The sequence below is a fragment of the Meles meles genome, chromosome X (genome assembly GCF_922984935.1).
Source record: "Meles meles chromosome X, mMelMel3.1 paternal haplotype, whole genome shotgun sequence".
Lineage (NCBI taxonomy): Eukaryota > Metazoa > Chordata > Mammalia > Carnivora > Mustelidae > Meles > Meles meles.
In genome coordinates, this window is record NC_060087.1 from 66,468,498 (window position 1) to 66,494,764 (window position 26,267).

Genomic DNA, 26,267 nt, shown 5'->3' on the forward strand with positions numbered 1-26,267 from the left:
TAATTGGGAATACAGAGATGAGTCAAAATGATCTTTGCACGGCACCTGGGTGGCTCAGTGGGTTAAAGTCTCTGCCTTCAGCTCAGGTCATGATCTTGGGGTCCTGAGATTGAGCCCCACATTGGGCTCTCTGCTCAGCAGGGAGCCTGCTTCCTCCTCTCTCTCTGCCTACTTTTGATCTCCATCTGTCAAATAAATAAATAAAATCTTAAAAAAATGATCTTTGCCCTCAATCAGTTTGCAGTATACATAGGGGATAAACCATCAACAAAAATAACTAACCTATACATTAAATTATGACCTTTGGGATTAGAGGTTGAGAGAAGATCCTCCATGTGGAGGGAAGAATGTAGCAAAGGTGGTTTTACTGCTGTTAATTCTTAGATTTTTGAGGTTTCCTCACATTATGACCTCAGGCTTGAAGAAGTTGCAACTTTCTTGTTCTAAAGTAAACTCTCTTCATATTTTGCCTCAAATTCCTATCTTTCCATAGAGATTCTAGTGTGCCAGATAGACAGGGATGTTTTGGTGGAAGGAGATAAGGTGAAGAACAGTGAAGAAGGCTAGTAACAGTTATATGATTTTGCACAAACTTGGGCTCCATACCCTTTGAATTTCTCTGTGCAAATGAAATAAAAATGAAATAAAACTTGAGTACTGTCATCTGCTCAAGGGACTTACCTTTGGTTTGTGCAAATAAGGTTTCTGTGGTGAGACACCAAATGAACTCAACTTCCTCTTTCAACAACAAATTTTTCAGTTATCAGCAGGATCTGTGCCACCCGGAGTTAAGCTCTTTCACCCTCAGCTCCCTGCAAAGAAACAAGAGTGCTAATCCTGACAAGGCTCCAGGGTAAGTTATAGCCCAGTATCTGGGAATTGATTGTTCCATGTGGGAAGATTGATGGGGGCATGAAGATCCAGGATGGAGGAAGATATGAGACCATTAACCAAATTTAAAATGGTCCCTGGTTTCTCTTTTCAGACTTCTTACTGCAGGATCAGTGGTGATTGCCCTTGAGTCTAACTAGAGTACAATGAAGTCAGTTAATGCCATTAGTCACTGCCATTACTCAAAGAGCAGAGAGTATGCCATGCAGCTCACTTTTTGATGAGGGCTCTTTGTTTCTCCATCAATCAGGGAAGATAGCAAAAAATGTTAATAATAAACAAATACAGTTTTGTGAGATTTATTGGGACAACTTGGCATATTCAGCCAGAAAAAGAGTATTTGAATTTTTGCTCTCTATAATTTATTTAGTTTCATAATGAAGGAAAAATTTGTGTATAAGCTTCTTGGCTTGGTAAGTTTAGTTTTTACATATACAGAAATAGTAAGTTCTTTCAGGGTAAAAGGAATCTGATCACAGATTTTGGGGTTGAAAGAGCTCTTAGAGATTAAAATCCAGCACAATACAGATGGGAAAATTGAGAGTCAATGAAGTAAAGACACTTGATTTCAGACAAATGTGAAAGTAAAGACAAGTGATTTAAGAGTGTGTTCAGAGGTGTTTCTTGATCCTTTATAAGTTGCTTTGTTGACCCAAGTTTAGCCCTACTTGTTAGCAAAGCCCTAGAGAGGTACCTATCTTTCAAGTGATTATTTTTCTTTTTTTTTTAAAGATCTTATTTATTTATTTGACAGAGAGAGAGATCACAAGTCGGCAGAGAGGCAGGCAGAGAGAGAGGCAGAGAGAGAGGAGGAAGCCGGCTCCCCGCGGAGCAGAGAGCCCGATGCGGGGCTCGATCCCAGGACCCCGAGATCATGACCCGAGCCGAAGGCAGCGGCTTAATCCACTGAGCCACCCAGGCGCCCCAAGTGATTATTTTTCTTATTACTCTGAGTACTAGCAACCTCTCTGGTTATGAGTCAGGATGACTGAGTCAAAAGGAAACTACTGTTAGGGAATCCTTAAAGGTGGACTGTGCCGTGCCTATTGGTACCAAGATGATTCTGAATAAAACAATAAGCTTTGTTGTAATTTTGGTGGGGAGTAATCACACTCCCAAAGATCCTGCCAGTGGGGAAATTTTTATTTTGATTGCTTGAATGGATGCAGGATTTCACTGCCATTTCTATTAATTAAGCAGTTTATCACTTATTGGTTGTAACACAGTGAAATTATTCACAGCGGAAGTAGGTGGTACGTTGATACACTGAGGTGGGAAATGACTGAGCTGTACCAAAAATCAGGTAATGCATTCAGGTAATTGTATTTGCATACAAAGGTTGAACATAGGTCCTTTTTAGTTAAAATCAGTTCCTATTGAAACTTAATCAGGAAAAGTCATTGAGTTCATGTTGTACAGATTGCTCAAACCCTGGCAGTGGTGGAGCATAAGGTTAAAAAATGAGTAAGCCTACTTATGGGAGATTTTGGGTGGCTTTTCATGGCCAGTTGTGATTAAGGTAAGTCAACTGATATCCTAATAGGGCAGTTTCTAACCTTCAGCCACAGTACAAGCAAAGAGCTGTCTGTTGTGAAACCATTCTAAGAGTTCCAATAGTCAGGGCAATGACTGGTAGAGAGTCTGTGACTTATTATAAAACTTTTGGTCAAGAAGTCTGCTTACATCCAGATTCCTTTTGCAAGGAAGTTTTCCACCTAGTATTGGTTTGTATGTATTGCAAGCAGAGTAATAAAGTACATGGATCAATAAACACAGAATCAAAAAGTTTTTGTCCTAGTTTAAGTTTTGCTAGTGGTTCACTGTATAGCCTTTGGTAAGTTGTTTTATTTTTGTAGATCTCCATATTTTCAACTGTAATAAGTGGGAGAGTTAGAATAGATAGTCTTTACTTTTCTTCGTAACAATACAATGACTTGACTCCAGGCTCCTAAGACCTGAGAAGAGTTATGTATCATTAAGCAGTAAGTAATAGGGCCATAACATGAAAATATAACCAGAGGGGACTTTCTGGAAATACAATCTAGATCATAAGTGGTACACAGTAAACTTTGTCGAGGCCATTATATTTCTTTCAGAATAATGTTATCATGATAACTCAACTTTTAGATCACAGACAAGTTTTTTTTTTTTTTTTTGGTAAGTAATTTCCCTTTTTTTTAAATGAAAAACACAAACAACAAACAAGGGAAATAGCTCTGAAATCTGATTTCCACAATGACATTGTCACCCAATCACTATTTCTCAATCTTTTAAAACCAGAGTTCCCTTTGAGAAACCTAAAAATGTCACTACAAGGTTATTGTGGACTTTGTTCCCTTATAACCAGACCCTGGACTCCTTGAAAAACTTACCCATTACATTGACATTTTCTGAGCACTATGTGTTAAACAACTACAAAGACTTTATAGATCTGTACTTTCTTTTTTTATTTTTAAAGATTTTATTTATTTATTTGACAGAGAAAGATCACAAGCAGGCAGAGAGGCAGGCAGAGAGAGAGGAGGAAGCAGGCTCCCTGCCGAGCAGAGAGCCTGATGTGGGACTCGATCCCAGGACCCTGAGATCATGACCTGAGCCGAAGGCAGTGGCTTAAACCACTGAGCCACCCAGGCGCCCTAGATCTGTACTTTCAATAGTTGGTATTATAGGAACAATGATTTTGATTCCCAAATATATTTACTGTAATAAAGAATATTCTTTTTTCAAATAACACATGCCTTCCAGGCTTCCACTTTAAGAATTATTATTTTAGCCATCTCTCACAACTATACATTTTGGGGGATGTTCTAAACCCAGAAAAATACAGGATCCAACCAAAAACCTATGGAGATTACTTTCTGTACAAGTAAAGGGGAAATGAGCTAACATTTATTTAATGTCACTGTGTACCAGACATGAAAATAGGTCATTTCTTCTACATTTTTCATTTAATCTTTACAGCAATCTATGTTGCAAGGACTATGATCTTACTTTTATAAATGAGGAAACTGAAGCCCAGAGATATGAAAATGTTGCTTCAGGCTAGTCAGCTGATAAATGAGTTAAGATATGACCCCAGTCCTGCCTAAAGAACCTGATTCTTTCCACCTCCAAAATACTGCCCCAACTGCAAAAATAATATCTAATTAGGCCTCTTTCCTAAATGATTAAAAATCTAATAAAGATGCATGCATAGAAATTAAATTCAAACATTTAACATTTTGTTTGTGAATAGTCTAATTGCCTTAATTCATTTTTGGGAGAAAAATAATTTTCATTTCCTCTAATTTATAGAAAAAATGTCTAGACTTAGAGAATATATCCAAATCTTAGTGTTTTTGATATCAAGTAGGTGATTTAGGGTTGATTCTAATCAATTCAGGAAATAAGAGTTCCAAATTCCAGTTGTTCTTTTTTTGGCTGTGATTGTGAGTAATTGAATGAAGGACACCATGGTCATGGCCAGACTGGCTTAGGTAATACATGTGAGAATTTCATGGCTTAAAGAAAAAAAAGTTCAAGTAAAACAAATCAAGTTATGTTTCCAAATGGCTTGTAAAAGTTGTCCCGTGGAGAGTGGGAGGGCACTCCTCAGAAATCTTTCCCTATTGATTTTCCCCTGTCCTCCAAAGATGACAACACCACATACTAGCCCTATTATAAAAGAAAATAAGAGAAGCAAATTTGGTAAACATGTTCACTTCATGTTATTAATGACTTAATGCTGAGGGATGTAAAGAAGGGGAGGACTGAGAGAGTGAAGATTTGTAGAGTTGTATAGGAAAAAAGCAATCACCTTGATACCAGTAGCTTAGGTTTCACTCTCCTCACTCTGCTATTTGCTAACCTTATGTCTTTGGGTAAATAAGGTTACACTTTGAGCCTCAGTTTTCTGATCTGTGAGAGAGGGATGATATTCTATGGCCTGATTATTCATAATCTTTACTAAAGATTAACAGTAATTATATGTGTAATAATTGTTTGTGAAGTATAAATCAGTAGATGGGTTGAGATGGTGGTTGCTGCATTAATGATGACAGTGTCAGTGCTGGTAGCATTATTTAGAGGCAGTGTTTGAAAGGGCTATGCCCATAAAATCATAGCACGTTAGGCCTGGAAAGGAGTTAAAAATCATCCAGTTCAAACTGTCTTATTTTAATAATGAGGCAAATGAAAACCACACAGGGGAAGAGGCTTAGCAGAACAACATAAAGAACAATCTAATAGTTACTAGAATCTAAATGTCTTAGCTCCAAATCCAGTACTCTTTTCAATATATCCTACTGCTTTTAAGTCTTCTCCAACCTATGGCAAATATCGAGCTCACTACTGTTATAAAGAAATTGTCCCAGTACTCTATTCACAGATCTGTTAAGGTATGGGTTCATAGGCAAAATTGTCTGAAGATCCTTGGTTTTGATGCAATCCTACCCTGACATTTGGTGGGCAGTCATTTGCCATATAGGCAAAGATATAAAATTGCTAGAACTAGAACTGAGAATAGCTTCATCCTTGATGAACAACACTCTTATCCATAGAAATGCCACTTTAAAATAAATTTTTGTTTGTGCAAAAAGTTGTTTGTATCAGAAGAGTTTTAGCGTTCTCTGCTCATAAATGACCTTATTACAATGGAAATCATAATAGCTGACTTTGAGAAAGAAAGTTAATCCTGCTGAGCCTCCATTTTCTGATCTGTAAAAAGAGTATAATAGTAATTTTCTCAGAGCTCTTATAAAGACTAAAGGTAATATATGAATAACACTTGGACAGTGACTGACAGGATGCATGTGGAAACTTCTTGGACTTAACACTTCACTGAAACTTAGAAGTCTGGTACAAATTCCAATGACATGATAATATAATTTCACATTTGTTGTACTTTTGTAAAATCACAGCATTTAGGCATTGGGAAGCAAAGCTACCTTGGGTTAGATGTTATTGGAACCTCCCAAGTTTTTGGAATCAGCTCCAATGAGTTATATTTAAATACATGGCATACTTTCATTTTCTGTGAAAAAAATTAGTTATTTCCATAAAGTTAAAGATTAATGACCATATTCCTTAAGATTTTGGGGTTCCTGCGGGATTTTAAATAAAATTCTAGGGTAGCATGCTTTGGAATTCTTAGGCATCCAGATTTATTAGACTCTGGCCTTATTTTCCTTGCCTTGACCATATATTCAGTAGCAGAGGAAACTATGACTGTTGATTGTGAGAGTAGCTCATAGTAGAGATATTAGAAGTAAAGCTGCCTAAAGTTCAACCAATATGTTCTTATTCTCCATATTCTTGTTTTTACAAATTAATGTATATGAACTGAACACTTACCACATGCCTAACCTTCTGCTAAGCAAAGTGAGGAATATAAAAGTCTAAGTCCTCTGTCAGAGAGACTACATTGTTATGGTGTAGGCTATAAGTCCATATAAAACTATATGATATTACGACTATATGATAGTCATAATAGGGTTTCCCAAGGCAAGAAAAAGATGAAAGTTGAGAGGGAACCCTGAGAAAGAGTAAAATATGGGCTTCTGTGATAGGATCTAGGAAGAACCTTCCCTTTTGGGGTTGGCTTCTGTCATCAGGTCCCTCTTGCAAAAGAAGAACCATCTCCTATCATAGTCCTGGCCTTTGGTGTAAGCAATAGGTAACCTGGACTGGAATGACGAAGAGGCATTTACTTCTATAAGGGTGGTGTTAGAGGCACATGACATTCTGCTCTTATCTCTAGCTAGGTGGCTCACATATGCAGAGCAAAGGGCTGAAATATATGCTGAGGATGTGGTATTTTCACAGGTTATAATTTTGCCTGGACATTATTATCAGTATGGTTAGCTGAGTTGAGTGTACAACAATGAAATTAAGTCCTTGTAATTAATCCCTACATGGGCCAGTTAAAATTAATTCTTTTAAGAGTGTTGTATGTTTAGCCTTGTTCTAGAATTAGAGAGAAAGAAATAAAGAAATTTAGAGTATGACCTCTGACCTCACAATCCAATGTAGAGAGATCCATATATAGTTAAACAATATGAGTTGTCATAAAGCAGAGTATTTTTTTCAGTTAAAGATATTTAGTGAATGACTATGTGCCAGTCATTCTGTTGGATTCTAGTGATTTAAAAATGAGTGAGATGTGGTTTTTGCCTTCAAAGTGCTCATAGTTTAGTTAGAAATATGGATAAAAATGGAAACATTTGATATAATGCAGTGAGTGTATTGCTAAAGGAATTCCTATAGTGACATGGTAGCCCCAACTTGCATTTTTAATACATCATTTTGACAGCAGAGTAGATAATAGATTTTAACGGGGGAGTCTTCAATGGAAATGGATCAGTTAGTGAGTGTCTCAATAACTCAGAGAGGGAAGTGAGAGTGTGACAGTGAGGGAGGGAGAGAAAACATGGTTAATTGAATGAGAGAGTAGGAGTCTAAGATTATTCTAAGAAGTCTGATAGATAGTGGCAGATAAGTAAAAGGTCAGGGAATAATCCATTAATGTAGGTGATGTTACTCAGCATGAAGATGATGAATAAGAAGAGAAGATGCAGACCCAGGGAAAACAAATATTTAAAGGATGTGAAAAAATAAAAGAAACCATGAGAGAAACTCAGTATAAATGGACAAATAGCTAAGAGGTGAATTAAGAAATTTTTGTTTGAAAGCCAAAGGAAAAGAACTTTGCAAAAAGATGGAAGTGGTCAGACTGTGTCCAGGGCGGCTAAGAAGCCCTGCATGATTTAGTAACATGATGGACACTTGTCACTTTTGCTAAGCAGTTTCAGTGAGGTTGTAAGGGTATATAAACCACCTTGAAGTGCATAAAGAATAGAGAGTGAAGAAAAGGAAGCATTCAGTGTAAACAAGTATTTTGAGTAATGTATAGAATCATTGATTCACTATATTGTACACCAGAAACTAATATAACACTGTATGTTAACTATATTGGAATAAAAATTAATAAAAAATAAAAAGAAACAACAGAAGAAAGTGCAAAGACATAGAATAAGATGAATGCACAAGAGAAGAATTATTTTGGAGTTTGGTGAGACTTGATGAAAAAGATCCAACTGAGAAAGGAGAAGAGCATGATGATCTAGAGAAAAGGGAACAAATAATAAAAGAGGATCCTGAGAGATATAAAATGAATTAAGAGCATGGGAATTCATCTGAGCAACAGGAAAGGCAGTTGTGTTGGGAAGTAAGAAAGATGTAGCTATACTTAAGATTATTTGTGTTGGGGGGAGACAGTAGATGAAATTGAGTTGCTTCTCACCCAATAACCTAAATTTTCTCTGTGATTTGAGAAGTTAAGACTTTCTGCTGAAGAGTTAGTTGGTGGGAATGCAAACTGGGGCAGCCGCTCTGGATAACAGTATGGAGGTGTCTCAAAAAGTTATAAATTGAACTACCATATGACCCAGCAATTGCATTACTAGGAATTTACCCAAAGAATACAAAAATACTCATTCAAAGGGATACATGCATCCAGATATTTACAGCAGCATTACCTACCATAGCCAAATTATGGAAACAGTGCAAACATCCATCAACTCATGGATGGATAAAGATGTGATACACACACACACACACACACACACACACACACACACAATGGGATATTGGTCAGCTATAAAAAAGAATGAAATCTTGCCATTAACAATGACATGGATGGAGCTAGAGAGTATAATGCTAAACAAAATAAATTAGAGAAAGACAAACACAATATGATTTCACTCATATGTTGAATTTAAGAAAGGAAACAAATGAGCAGAGGCAACAAAAGAGAGACAAATCAAGAAACAGACTCTTAACTATAAAAAACAAAGTGATGGTTACTAGAATGGAGATGGGTGGGGAGATGATTAAAGTAGACGACGGGGATTAAGGAGTGCACTTTGTGTGATGAGCACTGTGTGTTATACGGAAGTGATGAATTACTATATTGTACACCTGAAAGTAATATTATATTTTATGTTAACTAGCTAGAATTTAAATAAAAACTTAAAAAACACTCTCTGCCAAGAAAGGTGGGGGATGGCAGAGTAGGCGAGAAAAAGCTTCAGTGAGTTATAAAGGTGCTGAATGGCCACCATGAAAATGGAAAAACATAATGGAGCAAAAAAAAAAAATCTTGGGCTAGAGATCATAAATTTCTAGTGTTGTCATTCCAAATAAAGCCTAGTTTTTTTTTAATAGGATCATTCAGCAATTTGGATAGTAAGAAAGAAAATGAATTGTGGACTTGATCTGGGATTAAGGCATTGCTAGTCTGGTACAGCAGAAAAATGATGAACAAGGAAGTTGAGGTTTCATGTGTGAGAGTACTTGGTTTAACCATTTACTATAGGCTGAGTAAGGGAGGAAGTAGGATAAGGGTGGGTGCTGGGTTGGACCATCAGAATTGGAGAGATTTATATACTCGAAGTCTCTGGGAGTGTATGATGCAAGCTAGTATGGTGAAACTTAATTATAATGTTAGATAGTCAAGAATCAATGAGGTCTGGCAAAGAGTACAAATTTGAAAAATCCTGTATTAAGGGTAATCTGAAAGGGCTTTGAAAAAGTGCAAAACTGTGATATCTTTTTATAAATTTTCACACATTCTATAACTGAATGTGTCTTTCACTCCTCAGTCAGATGGTGCTCCAAACGGGCTAATTGCAAACATGATTTTTACTTGAAATTCCATTATTCCTGCCTTGCCAAATTTGTTGTTGTTGTTGTTACCTCAACTGTTGCACCAGTAGGGTAACCAACTGTGCTGTTTCCTTGGATTTTCATAGTTTTAGCACTGAAAATTCTATGTCTCAGGAAACCCCCAGTCTTAGGCAAACGAAACTGTTAGTCACTCTACAAACTCCCAGCTGATATGGACTTCCTGTCTCTTATGTCCCATCTTTCCAATCCATCTTCTACACTTCTGCCAGAGTGATTGTTTTAAAACATCATCATGGTAATATGATGTATCTTCCTGGAGTCCTTCAATGATTCCCCCTAAAACCCTCCATGACTGGGCTGCATCTACTTTTTGAGTTTCTTTTTCCTTTTGCTACCTTCTCCCATTCTTACTTCTCATTCCATCTTCCCCAGCATCTCACTCTGTTTTCCAGCTGTACTAGAACACCTACTATTGCTTTCTATAGGTCATTTATTAACCTCAGGATATTTGAATGCTGTCTATTCATTGCTGTCATTCTTCTACTCTTTCTTCTTTTGTATCCTGCCCACCCAAACTGCTTGTTGAAAATGGATTTACCTTTAAGTTGAACTTCCAATCCTCCTCTTTTGTGCAGTATTCATTTCTACTCCCATAGAAACTTCATTATCTCTTTCATAGCAGGTTTTAAAAATCTGTTATGGGTAATTTTTCTTATGTCTATCCCTCTTAAAAAACTATAAACATTTTGAGGACAACAATCATGCATTATCCTCCTATGAAATTTCCCACCTCACTCCAACATTCTTAGCAATCGACATACTGGATACGTGTAGCATAATTTTAATTTGCTGTATGAAATCATAATCCACTGAATCCCAGATGAATGACATTATAATGTCATGGTAATACTCCAACATTCTTAGCAATCGACATACTGGATACATGTGGCATAATTTTAATTTGCTGTATGAAATCATAATCCACTGAATCCCAGATGAATGACATTATAATGTCATGGTAATACTCAGTGCAGGTTTTCTTGAAAAGATGAAACTTGACCAAAACTTTAAAGGGTTATTAGGATTTAAATTCAATAGTGTATACTTCAGGCAAAGTAAGTTAACTTTATCTCTTCCTCAGACACCATTTCTATTTTTTTTCCAATCCTGTCCCTACAGGGACCAATAAGAAAATGCAGATGCCTTGGAACAAGTGCCATCTCTTCTGGATTGAGGTGCTCTATATTTCAGAATTCAATAGAAGTAGGATGACATTGCAAAAAGAGCATTAAGAGGCCCACAATTCTGACTTCTGGTCTTATTTCAATCCTGTTCTTCCTAGGTGACCTTGAACAAGGTATTTAATTGTTCATGAATGCATCTCTTTGTCAGTTAAACACTATGGTGGGGTTGTTACTGGTATTGTCTCACTTAACGTAGAGGGATGATGCTATGATAATATGAGGATTTCTTATCACTTATGCCATTTAACATGGTTCTTGTCATGCACTGATTATGATGTTGTAGATTTTAAAAATATTTCCCCCACCAGACCAGAAGCTTCTCGGGGACAGAGATTATGGCAGATAGTTCTGTATTTGCTACAGGGTCTAGCACAGAGTTTATAAGATTGCATGTATTAAATATATGTTAATTAAGGCAGCCAGAGTCCTCAAAAAGCCATGGGAAATAAAAACCTAAATAGAGTTATCTTTTCCTTTATGCTTACTTTTAATGTGTGGAGAGCTTTGGTGACTAGAGATGGAACATTTTCACTCTCCTTTCAGTTCCTATGCACGGGCAAGTAAGAAGTTATTTGCTGATGAGATGAAGCAGTTTTACCCTCTGCAGAATCGCAGCCAAGAAAAATAAAGGGTTGAGTGTTCTTAGAAGTAGACAACAAGGACTAGCTTCTTCATGAAGTCCAGATAATAGTCTTAATGATACTCTGAGACTTTGAATGGTGCTGGTTTCTACTCATAGGATATGTCTGACCACTTGTTATTTCCAAATTAATTATTTTGCATTTTTCTCAAGCTTCTACAGGTATGAATTCTCTAAGTTGAAAAGGGTAGGTGTAAGGAGTACTGATGATAATAACACAGATAAGGAGACAATATCATAGGGAAATAGCAAGCAGAAGCAATGTATTAGTTAACACCTCCAAGTCTGCATTTTTGTTTAACACTTCCAAACAGGGATTTTAAACTACTGTCTACAGTTCAATCCATCATGCAAATTCTCCATGAGTGCTTCTTAAGTAGCAGGCTGTCCTAGCTATATGGTGATTAACATAACATATCTTGTTTTGACACTAATGAATCTAATGGCACAATGGGTGAAAAAGTGACTAGACAAGTAAACAAACATTTAAATTACAAATGTTGATGCTATGAAGGAAGGGACAGAGCATGAGAGTATATAATGATGTGCAGGTTTACCTAGATAGTACTGGCAGTGAAGGTCTTTCTGACCTGCAAACTGAGATTAAAAGGAACCAGACATGTGAAGACCTGGAGGGACATAACTCCAGACAGAAAAAATGTGCAGGGGCCTTTGCCAGGAAAAAATAGTGGCTTGGTCTAGAAACTGAAAACATCTCAGTGTAGTTGAAACATAGAGAATGAGGAAGAAAATGGAATGAAATGAAGTGATGTTGAAGAACACAGGAGACATGGTGAAAAGTTTGGCCTTCATATAATAGCGAGCCAGCAAAGAATTTTAGGGAGGAGAATGACATATTTCAAAGAAAGTTTATTTGGGCTACAGTACAGAAAGTGTTAGAAAGAGTTAATAAGTGCCACAACAAAAGTAAGAAAGTATGGAAACAAGCATAGATTCCAATTCTAACATACTACCTCTACACAAAGCAAGTTTTGTGACTTTGCTGCAACTTATTTAATTTTTTTTTGGTCTCAGTTTCCTCACCAGTGATATGGAGATAATCATAGCACCACTATGAGGATTAATGAGATAATACATGAAGAGTGCTTAGCCTGTAAATAAATGGTAGCCCTCAATAAATGATAGTGAAAATTAATGTTAGTGTTAGACATAGTATGGGGAATGGACTACAGGGGTTATGACTGGAGTGTGGGGAGTACGGTAAATCAATCTGTTTCAGTAGTCAAGAAGAAAGGTGACAGTGGCCTATGTTAGGATGCTAACAGTAGAAATATATTTGGATTGGAGAGATATTTCAAAGGGAGAACCACCTGGTTTCTGACTGGATATGGAGGAAATGTAGTGATAGGGATGAGCTAAATCCCCACTTTTCAGCTTGAGTGTCTGGGAGGAGAGTCATGACACTTACTGAGAAGGGAGTGAGTCACCAATCTTACACATTTTTTGAGACAGGAACCAAAGATATATCTAGGTCGAAGGGGAGAAAAATTGGCAACGTAGGTGGCACAAGCCAACTAGAAATAGTCAACAACAGAGAGAGAAACAGACAGTGGCAGAAGCAAAGACAGAGAAGGAATGTACTCCAAAGTTAGCCCTTCTATTCAGTATTTTTCTATTAGTGGCGTCTTAGGTTGTTCTCCTTTCTTAAATTTCAGAAATGTCACGGATTTTCCACAGCAAGCTAAATATTTCCTGAGAGAGCTTATATTTTTTTTGTTATGTTGTGTTAATCACCATACAGTACATCATTAGTTTTTGATGTAGTGTCCCATGATTGTTTGTGTATAACACCCAGGGCTCCATGAGAGTTTATATTTCTGCCCTACCCAAACCAAATTCCCTGAGCTTCACCCTACCATGAGAATTTTACATTTAATTGTCACAAAATTTGGCACAAGATTTGGCAAAACCATCTTATCTTCCTTCAGTCTGGAGAAGAGATTTTGGAAAGTGGACCATGCAAATCTCTAAGCTCACAATAAACTGTGAATTGCAGAGGCATAACCTCCCCACTCCCTCACCCACACAAAAGGTCTGAACTTGATCTCTAGTTTGCTTTTCTGGCTTAATTGGTTTCTGTTATTTAACACATGGGTGTGGATGGAACATCTCTCTTTAGTAAGTGAAACTTTCTACACCAGTGAAGCAGGAACAAATACCCATGTCTGTACAGTACAAAAGTGGAAGTATAATTTGGGTGGGTGTGAGATGTTCTCAGGTCTTGGAATTGTAATGCACTTGATGAATCTTTCCTTGGTTTCTCACAGTTTTTGCATGGATAATAGATAATAGAAAAATGTCAATAATGAAGTGGGTGTTGAAGAGCGATGGATGATATTCGTGGGGACAGGTATTTAGTTATATTATAATAACCTACCTAGAGTAATTCTAGTGTTATAAGATTATAAGCTCCTACTGTGGGATTGGAAATGTTCTTCTATAATGTGCCCCCAGATGTCATGAGCCTCATTCTATTAAGTAGTCCTTCCTAAGTGGAAAGAAGAAGTGGTGTAGTGGAAATCTCATAGACTTTGGAGAAAATAAGGGATAATAATATATCTCATTTTTACTATTTTCTAGGTTTGTTACCCCAGAAAATTTACTGCATCTCTCTGAACCTCAGTTACCTCATCTGCAATACAAGAGTAATAATAATAGTACCTGCTTCTGATGATGCCTATAAAAATGAAATTGGATAATGCATATGAAAAATTTCATTGCAGATTCTGGGGTACATTGCTGATAGTCATACCATGATAATTATTTACACTTTTCACTTGTGGACAACACTTCACCTTCTATTCAAAGTCATACATACATAAGCAAGATGACTGAATGACTTTTTAGGATGTATCACAAGCCAAGTAGAAAGGATGAAATATTAGGGGAGAGAAAGTGAAAGTTCCCTTTAGAATAATGGTAGTTCAGAATGTTTTTATTTTTATAGTTCACATTTTTATATGTGAACTAATCATTTGGGGTTCTGCTTTTAATCCACATTTCTATTCCCTGGAATAGGACTTAAAACGTGGTATAGGAAGTCATTCTGTTACTTTTGAGGAGAATCTAAAATCAAAACACTCCTTTGTTTTGTAAATGTACTTAAAACAAAATAAAACAAAAGAGAAACAATGAAGACAACAAAAATGTTATTTAACCTAAGAAACAACTTCACTACTGTATACCACTTCTAGCCCTAAATTCAGTAAATATGCAATATAAACAGAAACTATGTTTGTAAAAATTTGTCTTGGGGAGGAAAACAAATGAAGGGAAGGGTGTTTATAAGGATTAGGTACCTTGTACTCCCATTTGAAGTCCCAGATCTTCTGTTTTGTAGCTTTGTGGCCTTAATAAACCTCCCTTTTGGCCTTACTTCAATGTATTATATGAAGGCTGAATTAAATGATCTTTTAAAGGTTCTTTCCAGTCTAAAATTCTACAAGTGTTAAACTAAAATAATGAAATTGTTGCTCTCTTTTACTTGCAGGCAACCTGCATAAATCTATGACCAGAACTTGAGAAGCCCTAAAGATATTTTATATTCCCCATGTCCTATATTTATTACATAACAAAAACCACACTAAAGCATAAAATAAGATTAAGGACATTCACATTTTTTTCTTCTTATGATGACTATTTTAATGAAAAAAATGTATTAAACTTTAAATTTTTACCAAAAATGATTTTGTGTCCTATTTTACTGTTTCCCTAATCAATGTTTACTGTGTCCATTGGATAATCTACCATGTCCATGATGTCATACCAGTACAGAATTCTTAGCAAGAAAATTAGTCTCTTCCCTTTCAGGTCACTAAAGGGAATTACTAGTTCAGATTCTGAATTTGTGTATTAGTGATCCTTTTCATGTAAATTGGAATAAGACCTAAGCCGAGAGAGAATGACAATGTGCATGAGAACCACTTATGCTATTGTGATAAAATATTAAGAAGGTAGGGTTCCCAAGTCCTGAAACTCAGTTAGCATACTAGCAATGTAGGCTAAAGATGCAGGGCCATTTTTCAGGTTCTGTAGTACCAAGGTAGGAAGTCAGAACCCAAAAGAGAAGAAAGGGGGTGTAAAATGCGAGGTTGGATTTCTATCATTGCAATTGTTAATGAACAGGGTTTGGGGCAGGAAAAATTTGGGTGCAAAAGGAACATACTGAAGTGCCATACCCTTTTTGTTGTGGTAAGAAAAAGAAACTAAGTATTTCAGGACATCCTTGCCTATATGACACAACTTAGACAATTTGGGAGGGCAGTTTGAAGACCACTCCATGGTTTCCTGATTCATTAGGTGACCTTGGATCAGTAGTAGATATTCTTTAAGCATCTGCCTGTTCATTTGAACACAGGTCTTTTCTAAATCTAATAATCTGCCTCTTCAAGTATAAAAAGGAATCTGGATTTGGCTATAGAACTGGTTAGTCATTATACTCTTTTTTTCTTTGATCAAGCAGGAATTATAACTCCACTGCTTACCTTGATGAGTATACTGAAATATTCAAGATGGATAGCAACAGTACCAGCAATGACTGCAGTGCTACTAATGTGACATTTCAGAACTCCCTCTATGCAGGCACCTACATCCTCATATTCATCCCTGGTCTTCTGGCCAACAGTGCAGCCTTGTGGGTTCTGTGCCGCTTCATCAGCAAAAAAAATAAAGCCATCATTTTCATGATCAACCTCTCCGTGGCTGATCTTGCTCATGTACTGTCCTTACCCCTCCGGATTTACTATTATATCAGCCACCACTGGCCCTTCCAGAAGGCCCTTTGTCTGCTGTGCTTCTACCTGAAGTATCTCAACATGTATGCAAGCATTTGTTTCCTGACGTGCATCAGTCTTCAGAGATGTTTCTTTCTCCTCAAGCCCTTTAGGGCCAGAAACTGGAAACGTAGGTATGATGTGGGCATCAGTGCTGCCATCTGGATCATCGTGGGAACTGCCTGCTTGCCATTTCCCCTTCTGAGAAGCACCTATTTAGGCAACAAAACTGAGTCCTGTTTTGCTGATCTTGGTTATAAGAAAATGAATGCAGTGGCTTTGGTTGGAATGATTACAGTTGCTGAGCTGGCAGGATTTGTTGTCCCAGTGGTAATCATCGCATGGTGTACTTGGAAAACTATTATATCCCTGAGACAGCCACCAGTGGCTTTCCAAGGAATCAGTGAGAGGCAGAAAGCACTGCGGATGGTTTTTATGTGTGCTGCAGTCTTTTTCATCTGCTTCACTCCTTACCATATTAACTTTATTTTTTACACTATGGTGAAGGAAACCATCATTAGTAGTTGTCCCATTGTCCAAAGCACACTTTATTTCCACCCTTTTTGTCTGTGCCTTGCCAGTCTCTGTTGTCTTTTGGATCCAATTCTCTATTATTTCATGGCCTCAGAGTTCCGTGACCAGCTATCTCGCCATGGAAGTTCTGTGATCCGTTCCCGCCTTATGAGCAGAGAGAGTGGTTCATCAATGGTTAGCTAAACATAAAATAACTCTTCAATTATGAATTTAACTATGTTTCCTAGCTTTTCCCAAAGGCCAGAATGACCAGACAATTTGTTAATGGAAATTTAGGAACAATGGAAGTCTTGTTGTGTAATAGTTGTAGTCACAGGGATGTAATGGGGGTGACAGTGTGTAAGAAATGTGGGAGAGGTAGGGAAGATAGAATTTTCCAGCTTCCTCTTTGAAATTCAAGATACTTTCTTAAGAGACCTAGCTCTAATTTTTACAGATGTTTTCAATCCAATGAAAGTTAGATATTTTATCTTAAACATTTCTTTAGTAAATATATGGTTAATAAGATGCAATAAATACATGATTCTTTTCCCAAACTGTAAATCTCTTTTATATGAAGACTTGTAATTGTGAATGAGAATAAAATTCTTCAGTTTTTCTAAGAAATAAATGCACATGTAAGGGAGAGTGACAGTTGAAGTAGTGTATGTATAAATTTCAGGGCCATAAACCTAATACTGAATAAAGGGCATGGAAATTTTTCATTCACTGAAAATATATTGGATGCCTATTATATTCTGGGTTATCAGTTTCTTAGGTACTGTCACAATATAGCAAGCATCTCATCTGACCCTTCTAATAAACTTGTGGAAATTTCCAATACAAATGAGTAAGTAGAACCTCAGAAAGGGAAGTAACTTGCTTGAGGATAAACAGTGGTGAGGTAAAATTAGTTCTGTATACACCACATATGCTTAAATTGTTCCCTCTATTTGTGTTGTTACTTTTAGTCAATGTTAAACTTGAGTTAAATGGTGAAGACACAGACCAAAACTAAGCTGCATCAGATTAGGCCATTTCTACACAATTTGCTGAAGATTATGTGAAAAGTCTGGGTTATGGGAATGGCAGATCAAACTTCTGGCTACAAAATATCAAATGATAAATAGATTTTTTTTGTTTGCTTTGTTTTGTTTTGTAATACTGTCCCAATATACAGTTTAATGATTAGGGATATAGGAGACCCACATTGTTCATGATGTCTTACCAAATATATTTTAGGGCTTAATGTAGGTCATACAGAACCCCTAAATAGATGAAAGAAAGAAAGTTATAGAGTTGACAGATGTAGAAGTTCCTTATACATTTTGGATATTAACCCTTTATTGGATATGTCATTGCAAATATTTTCTCCCATTTAGTAGGCTGCTTTTTTTGTTTTATTGTTTGTCTCCTTCACTGTGCAAAATCTTTTATTCTGATGTAATCCAAAGAGTTCATTTTTGTTGTTGTTGTTTCTCTTGACTTAGTTGACATATCTAATGTTGCTATGGAGAGGGCCACAAAAAAATTGGAGAAATGAACATTCTGTGAAATTTAGATTTTTTTGGAGCTTGCCCAAATTCTTTCTTTTTGAACATTGACAAATTTGTGTTTATTAAGAAAGTTCTGTCAGTAGAGCTCACAAGATTTCATTAGAAACAGAAAACATTATCACATCATAAATGAATGGGAGAAAAACATGTGTCCTTCTGGCAATCTCTTTGTCTTCATTTTTCTGGGGGTCATGTCTATTATTTCAGAGCCATTAGAGAGGATTTGAATATAGGCAATCCTCAGCTTTTCAGTTTGGTATTTATGAAACCCAATACATCACTTTCAACACTTAGGCTTGAAATTTAAATAGCGTAGACACTTTGCATGCAGGAAGGAGAAGGGAAGTGGTTTTCTTCAGAATATCCATTTGAACAGTCTGGCTGAGGAGAAGGAAGGAGGGAAAACTAAAATAGAAATTAAAAGAAAGAAGAATAAGGTTTCTAGGGAGGAAAAGAATTCTACAATTATGAATTAATGAAACTGGTTTTCTTGTGCTTTATTAACCTGCATCTGAAAGCACTGCTTAAAGAAGTTTTCCAGATATGTTTGGAGTTAATGGAAGCATTATCAGGAAGACTGTCTAGATGCCTCACTCAAAGAATTTAATTTTGAAAGAAAACTATTTAGAACTACACATCCTGCTGTTTACAGAGAAAAGGTATTTCAGTTCTAAATACTCATGCTTACTTTGAAATTGCTGCCCAGAGATAGTGCTTTGAACACAGGATTTGTATATTAGTGGGCCAATTAATATATATACCTTCCATCTGGCCACGATTAAAGTGGAATCTTTGGGGTTTTTTGACATATGAATTCATATTGTAATGAGAGAGAAAAATATAACATTGAAGGAAGTATGGTTGGTTCTTGAATTTTATTAAAGGCTGGGATGTCTTATACAATGCTGGCAGAAAGATCACAATATTTGATCTTATGAGGTAACACCTTAGTAAATTGCTGAGATTGCTTTAAGTTATTACAATGAACAACAATTTTAACACTTATCTGTATGCTTCCTACAGAGACAAGATGCAAGACAAATAAGACAGGAAAATGTATCTCCTTGAATCAGCTTTTCGAAAAGTCACCAAAAAATAATTGTATATATTTACCTCCATATCTCTGCAAGATACTTGTCAAAATCAACTTAGATACCCTTTGATATCATTCAGAATCTTACAGTACTGATAAAAGACTCCTTAACCTGATAGCTTTAATAAAAAGAAGGAAGAAGTTTTGAGAGATGAAATAACTTTGTACAACAATCTATATGATCTTAAGTGCAGTTTATGCATGTTTGGTTATACTGTTCACTTTTACAAGGTTTTATATACTAGTGCAGAGTACAGATATAACACTTATCATAGCTTATATGAATTATTCTTTGTAGCATGTGGTCATTTCTATAAAAATGTTAAGCATAGGGGCGCCTGGGTGGCTCAGTGGGTTGAAGCCTCTGCCTTCAGCTCAGGTCATGATCCCAGGGTCCTGGGATCGAGCCCCGCATCGGGCTCTCTGCTTGGCAGGGGGCCTGCTTCCTCCTCTCTCTCTCTCTCTGCCTGCCTCTCTCCCTAAATGTGATCTCTGTCAAAAAGAATAAATAAAATCTTTAAAAAAATGTTAAGCATAATACTCTTATTTGAAAATTTAACTTCCCTACTATAAAATTGCTAATGTAAGTAAATTTGTTTTTCCTTACATTATTTTGCACATTTTACAGGAATATAACCCACCATAAAAGTAAAGCTAGTGCTTATAATACAAACTTAAAACTACATTCTGCTTTTAAGTAGTGTACTTTAGGTGTCATTGTAACTCTTTAGACCAAATACTAAGGCTTTAGGTGCATTACAAATTCAATATGTAATTACAAGTAAAAGTATGCTCTTATCCTCTAAGGCTCTGAAAGAGTTAATTGATCTCCCAGGGTTCAAAATTTACCACACCTGAGTAATTAAGATATTTTGAGAATTTTCAATGTATGAAATTGATAAAGTGGAAAAAGAACAACTGGCTTACAGAAACTCAACTTCAAATTGGCTATTATGGGGAAAGGAAATAGCAAAATTCCAGTAGCCATTATTATAGATTAGCAGGTTTCCTGATCTTCTGGAGCTGGGGATAGATTTCTATGACCTGAGAATTTCCATCTGAATTGGGTCTTACATGATGGCAATGTTTTCAAGTTGTTCGCAAAGAGGAAGAGTAAGCATTCTTTTTTTTTCTTTCTTTTTTTTTAAATTTATTTTCAGTGTAACAGTATTCATTGTTTTTGCACCACACCCAGTGCTCCATGCAATATGTGCCCTCCCTATTACCTACCACCTGGTTCCCCAACCTCCCACCCCCTGCCCCTTCAAAACCCTTAGGTTGTTTTTCAGTGTCCATAGTCTCTCATGGTTCATCTCCCCTTCCAGTTTCCCTCAACTCCCTCTCCTCTCCATCTCCCCATGTCCTCCATGTTCTTTGTTATGCACCACAAATAAGTGAAACCATATGATACTTGACTCTCTCTGCTTGACTTATTTCACTCAGCATAATCTCTTCTTATTGGAAGCCCTACTGAGCCAAAGTTAGAAAGGGGAAAAAAAGCTGGGAGATGACTAATACTCAGTACTATAGTTTGGCTAGAAATATACAGGGGAGAAGGAAGTAATGAGACAGAAAATTTAGAGATCTGTTTCCAGTTCAAAGTGATGACATTGATAGAACCTGAATTCACCTCCTCCCAAGGACATATCAAATCTAGAGCTATATATAGAATACTTTTCTAAGGGGAAAACAAAGACAAAAATTAGAAACTAAACACTAGCAGAGTGACCCCTTTACATTTGAAAATGAGAGGGAAACCACATGAAAGTAGGTAAGGAAAGCTGAGATGCAATCTCACCATAAACTCTTGCCCTGATTCAGTGATCCACAGTTGGTGGGTGGGGGGTGGGGGGAGATTAAAAATCTGGAACTTCAACTTGAGGAGCAAAGTGTTTATACCCCATATTGGGCACACCAGTTTTTAAGACTGATATGTGAGAGACAAACCTCAAAAACATCTGTCTTTGAAGATCAGCAAGCCTCAACACCATGAGACCCGTGGAGCTGTGGCAAACTGAGAAACAGCTCTTAAAACCCTCCTTTGCAGTCACCCATTTTAGGGCTCAGTCCAAAGCAGCTCCTTGAAAAGTGCCTAGACTTTATGTGAAAGAGATTGCTTTGTAAATTTTAGAACATTGGTGTGAGGGTCAGGTATCTGTTGAAATACTCTTAATACGCTTTAGGGACAGAGGCAAGCAGACAACATCTTCCTGCTCTTCCTCACTGCTAGAGTTAGCAGGCACCATCTTTTTTTTTAATTTTTACTTTCCTTATTTTCCTTTCCTTTTTATTTTTATGTTTCCATTTTCCTTTTTTCCCCCTTTTTACAGCAGTTTCTACCTTTGTATTCCTTTAGCTCACTGCAGCCAGTGGAAATAACTTTTTCATTCTCCCTCTGTCACACTCCAGAGCACTAATATCTTCTGGAAGAAAGCTTCCACACATACCTTGTGCCCAAGTTTTTACATTTGGTGAGCTGACTTTTGTGGCTGTTGCCTAAGGGATGTCTCTTGATCATCTGACTCTGGAGACCCATGGGGATTACAATTTTAAGTCCCATGGGACTGTAACAATTGGAGAGGCAGTTTGTGGTATACTACCACTACCAGGGTACTGCACAGGTTGTCAGGTTGAAATACACACTTAGTCTTTCTGAGAAAGAAGACTCTTTGTGTGTGATCTTTACACTCCCCTGCCTTGCTCCAGCTCATTGGTATCTTACATAAAGGAGTTTATACCTTTTCTGGTGCCATGATTTTTGTGGCTGTTGCCAGAGGACACCTCGACGTTACCTGGCTCTAGTGGCTAGCAGGGCTTACACTCTCTAGTCTCACAGAACTGTATGCAATGGAGGAAATGTTCTATAACAGCTACTACCTTGAGGGCACAGCAAGGACAACAGACCCAAGACCTTACTCTTTCTGTGAAAGAGGTTTAATTAGCTTATTATCATAAGCTAACATCAGGTTTCTAATTAAGCATATATCTAAGGCTTGACTGTAAACCTTTCTTGAGACTTAAGAGGGTGGCAACATTTTCATACTCTTCCTTTGTCATGCTTCAGAGTGCTAGAATCTTCAAGGTGATTGTTTATATGTTTCTGGTGCCCCAGGTTTTATGTATGATGCCCTGGTTTTTGCAGCTGCCACCAGAGAATAACCCAAGCTTGCATACCTGGCTCTGATGACCAGGTAATCTTATGTTTCTGGGCCCCACAGGTCTGTAACAATCAGAATGATAATTCTTGGCAGGCTACAACCCCCAAGACACTGCACAGGCAGGTAGCATACTGGAATACACACCCAGCTATTCTGTGAAAGAAGTCTACTTTCTTGCCCTGAAACTTCAGTCTCAGGGTCAAGTTTAAGGTTTGGCACACAACTAGGAGCTATAAAGTTGCTCTTAGAAAGCATAGTCTGGGGAACATTACCATTGTGCTATCTCTCTACCTCACTACAGCTCATTAGCATCTCCCAGATTAGAACCCATACACTTATGTGGAGGCCCAGTTTTTGTGACTGCTGCTCAGGGAACAACTCCAGCCTAGCTGTGGTGTCCTGTGGGGCTCACACTTGCAATCTTACAGGACTGTATATATTTGCATTCCTTAAAAGCTGTTGCCTGAGGGTCTGGTTTCTAATCAGACTGAAGCTAGATTCTGACTGAGATCCTTCCCTTTGAGACACTCAAAGACACACCCTCAACTACTAGGAGCTATTAAAAATAAAATAGGCTGCCTGGACAATGACAAAGTTTTGAGAGATAACCAAGAGCTAGGGCAGAGTTGAACAAAAGATTCATTTCATATGTGAGGCTAACCCTTCATTAACAGGGAGCGCCAGCTGTTTCATCCAATGCACAAACCAAAATAGAGAGTCAAGGAAAATGAAAAAAAAAAAAAAAAGAACGGAGCATATTCCAAATGAAAGAAAAAGATAAAACCTCAGGAAAAAAAAAAAAACTTAATGCAACAGAGATAAGTAATTTACTTGATAAAGTGCTCAAAGTATGGCTCCTGGGTGGCTCAGTCAGTTAAGCAGCTGCCTTCAGCTTTGGTGATGATCCAGGATCCTGGGATCGAGCCTGCATCAGGCTCTGAGCTCAGCAGAAAGCCTGCTTCTCCCTCTCCCTCTGCCTGCTGCTCTACCTACTTGTGCTCTCTCTGTCAGATAAATAAATAAAATCTTTTAAAAAATGTTCAAAGAAACATTTGTAAACAAGCTCACTAGGGTGCCTGGGTGGCTCAGTTGCTTAAGCATCAAACTCTTGATTTTGGCTCAGGTCATAATCTCAGAGTTGTGAAATCAAGCTCTACATCGGGCTTTATACTCAGCTCAGAATCAGCTTGAGATTCTCTTTCTCCCTCTCTTCCTCCCCCTGCTCTCTCTCTTTCTCTCAAATAAATAAATAAATAAATAAATAAACAAAATCATTTTTTTAATAAAGATGCTCACTGAAAAGAGACAAGATGGTGGAGGAGTAAGAAACCCTATTTCAACTGGTCTCCTGAATTGAGCTAAATCTGAACACCCATGAAATCAGCCTGAAATGTAAGATTATACATTCTGGATCTCTAAGGAGGCAGAGGATCATCAGTGTAGAGGTACAAAGGAGTTGGCAGTGCACAGACTCATATTGGAGGATAAACAGAAGGGAGAGGGAGCCACCAGAAGTGACCCATTGGAAAGTAATACCCCAATACAGTGCCCTGTGCTTGGGGACCAGCATTAGCTTGGAGACTGGTTAACAGCACTCAAAAAAAAAAAGGGGGGGAGACTTAAGGGGCAATTAATTGCTGGGATTGGGTGTCCACAGGCATGAATCTAAGCCACAGTCCCAGGATGGCCAGAGCCAGCTACCTGCCTGCATCTGAGAGAGCCTGATGCAGGCTGCAGTTGGTCACTGGACCTGTGGCCATCTGTTGCCTCCACCACCACAGGGGCTGAGCACACCCAGCATGGGCGTGGGCTCCAGACAGTGGTCCAGGAAATGGTAGCCTCCAGGACTGGGCTGGCCTGGACCAGTATTGCTTGTGGTTTTGTTGGCACGGGGATGCAGAGAAAAGTGGGGACCTCGGGTGACCACTGAGACAGTGGCTTGGGGTGCACACACCTGTGGGCGATTGAAGCATTTGGCAGAGATTGCAGAGGGGGAGTCTGTGTGTTCTGGGCCATTCAGAGGGACTGTGACTTCTCTCAGAGGTGGAGGTCTGGGTGCAGACAGTTTACTTTGCTCTGACCCTCCAAAAATGTGCAAAAAGCCACCAAAGAACAAAAACCTCCAGAGAACAAAAGCCTGAAAAACCGGTTTCCACAGAGACCAGTTCCTTGATAGGAGGCAGGGCAACTTGGACCAAGCAAGACTGACTGAAAAACAACTTTTCAGGACCTGCCCCCAAGAAGACAAGTCAAAAGAACAAGAGGACAACAACCACAGGGTCCCCACAAAACTGTAAAACCCAGCATCAGGAGAAAACAATATATTAAGCTCCTGGTATCGCCCCCAAACCTGTATATTTTCATAGATACAACTTCTCTCTCTCTCTTTCTCTCTTTTTAATTCATTTTCATGATTCTTGTTCCTTTTTTTTTTTAACCTACGTACCATTTCAACTAGATGTTTAATACAACATATTCCATAGTAACTTTTTAACTTGAATTTTTGTCATACATATACCTTTGTTTCTTTTTCTTTATATATAGATATAGATATTTAGAGATAGATAGATATAAGCTTCAAGGTAGTCCTTTTCTCTTATTCAGTACAGAATATATATATAGTACTGAATATAATATATATCAGTTTTAATTTCCCTGTATCTCTGCAAAGTTAACAAAGATAACAAGATACACTCAGGAAGAACTGAAATAACCTTCATTGCCTATATTGTGTGTTTATAAACACCTTCCCATCTTATTCTTTTGTTGGTGTTCCTGTGTATTTATTTGTACTTTTATACTTTATGAATCTTATTCCTAGGGTTCATTTTGGCTGGGTTTCTCTCTCTCTCTCTCTCTTTTTCTTTTTCTTTGGTCAGTCTTTTTGTTTGTTCGTTTTTGTTTTGTACTTTATAAATCTTACTTCTGGGGCTTATTTCGCAGGGTTTTTCTTTTTTTCTCTTTTTCCTTTTTTTTTTCTTTCATTTTTCCTTTTTCCTTTTCCTTTCTTTTTGGTGGGGACTTCCAATTGCTCCAAAACTCTCCAGAGGGCACCTTTCCTGGATCATGGTTGATATTTTCAGCTATACATCCCCTCAGCCACCTCTCACCAAAAATACTAGGAGGAGGAACACCCAACAGAGGAAAAATTCAGAGACTGTGACCTCTGCCACAGAACTATTGGATATGGATGTAAACAATATGTTGGAAATATAATCCAGGGTAACAGTTGTCCAGACAATGACTAGATTGGAGAAGACCATTAGTGGCAACATAGAATCTCTAAGGGCAGAAGTGAGAGCTGATCTGGCAGAACTTAAAAGTGCTATCAATGAGATCCAATCTAATCTAAATACTCTAACATCTAGTGTAAATGAGGCAGCAGATCAACCTAGAAGACAAACTGATAGAAAAGAAGATCAGGAGGAGGCCTGGAACAAAATGAAAACATGAATCCATGAAAACAGAATTAGAATCCATGAAAACAGACTTAGAGAAATAAATGACACCCTGAAAGATTCCAATGTCAGAATTATGGGGATCCCAGAGGGGTGGAGAGAGTGAGGATGAGAAGATATAGTTGAACACATACTAGATGAGAATTTCCCTAATCTGGGGAATGGAACAAATGTTCGTGTCCTAGAGGCAGAGGACACCCCCCCCCAATATCAACAAGGGTAGAAAGACAACCAGACATGTAATTGCTAAATTAGCA

General features: G+C 37.6%; 1 protein-coding gene across 2 annotated transcripts; it reads left to right on the plus strand.

The window, feature by feature from the left end:
- Positions 1-722: 722 nt before the first annotated feature.
- Positions 723-17,393, plus strand: LOC123934434 (putative P2Y purinoceptor 10). Of its 2 annotated transcripts, none has more exons than XM_045994527.1 (2): positions 723-853; positions 15,923-17,393. In XM_045994527.1, the coding sequence occupies exons 1-2, from the start codon at positions 723-725 to the stop codon at positions 16,947-16,949; spliced, it is 1,158 nt and encodes a 385-aa protein (XP_045850483.1). In that variant the 3' UTR covers positions 16,950-17,393. The 2 variants fall into 2 exon arrangements, with proteins under 2 accessions (XP_045850483.1, XP_045850484.1); XM_045994528.1 differs by lacking the exon at positions 723-853 and adding an exon at positions 2,132-2,194.
- The last annotated feature ends 8,874 nt before the right edge of the window (positions 17,394-26,267 follow it).

What these genes read in the sequence shown, in the direction of transcription:
- LOC123934434 (XM_045994527.1), top strand. Translation starts at nt 723, where the DNA reads ATGAACTCAACTTCCTCTTTCAACAACAAATTTTTCAGTTATCAGCAG. An exon ending in AATCCTGACAAGGCTCCAGG is followed by an intron (nt 854 to 15,922) that starts GTAAGTTATAGC and finishes TTGATCAAGCAG; the next exon opens with GAATTATAACTCCACTGCTT.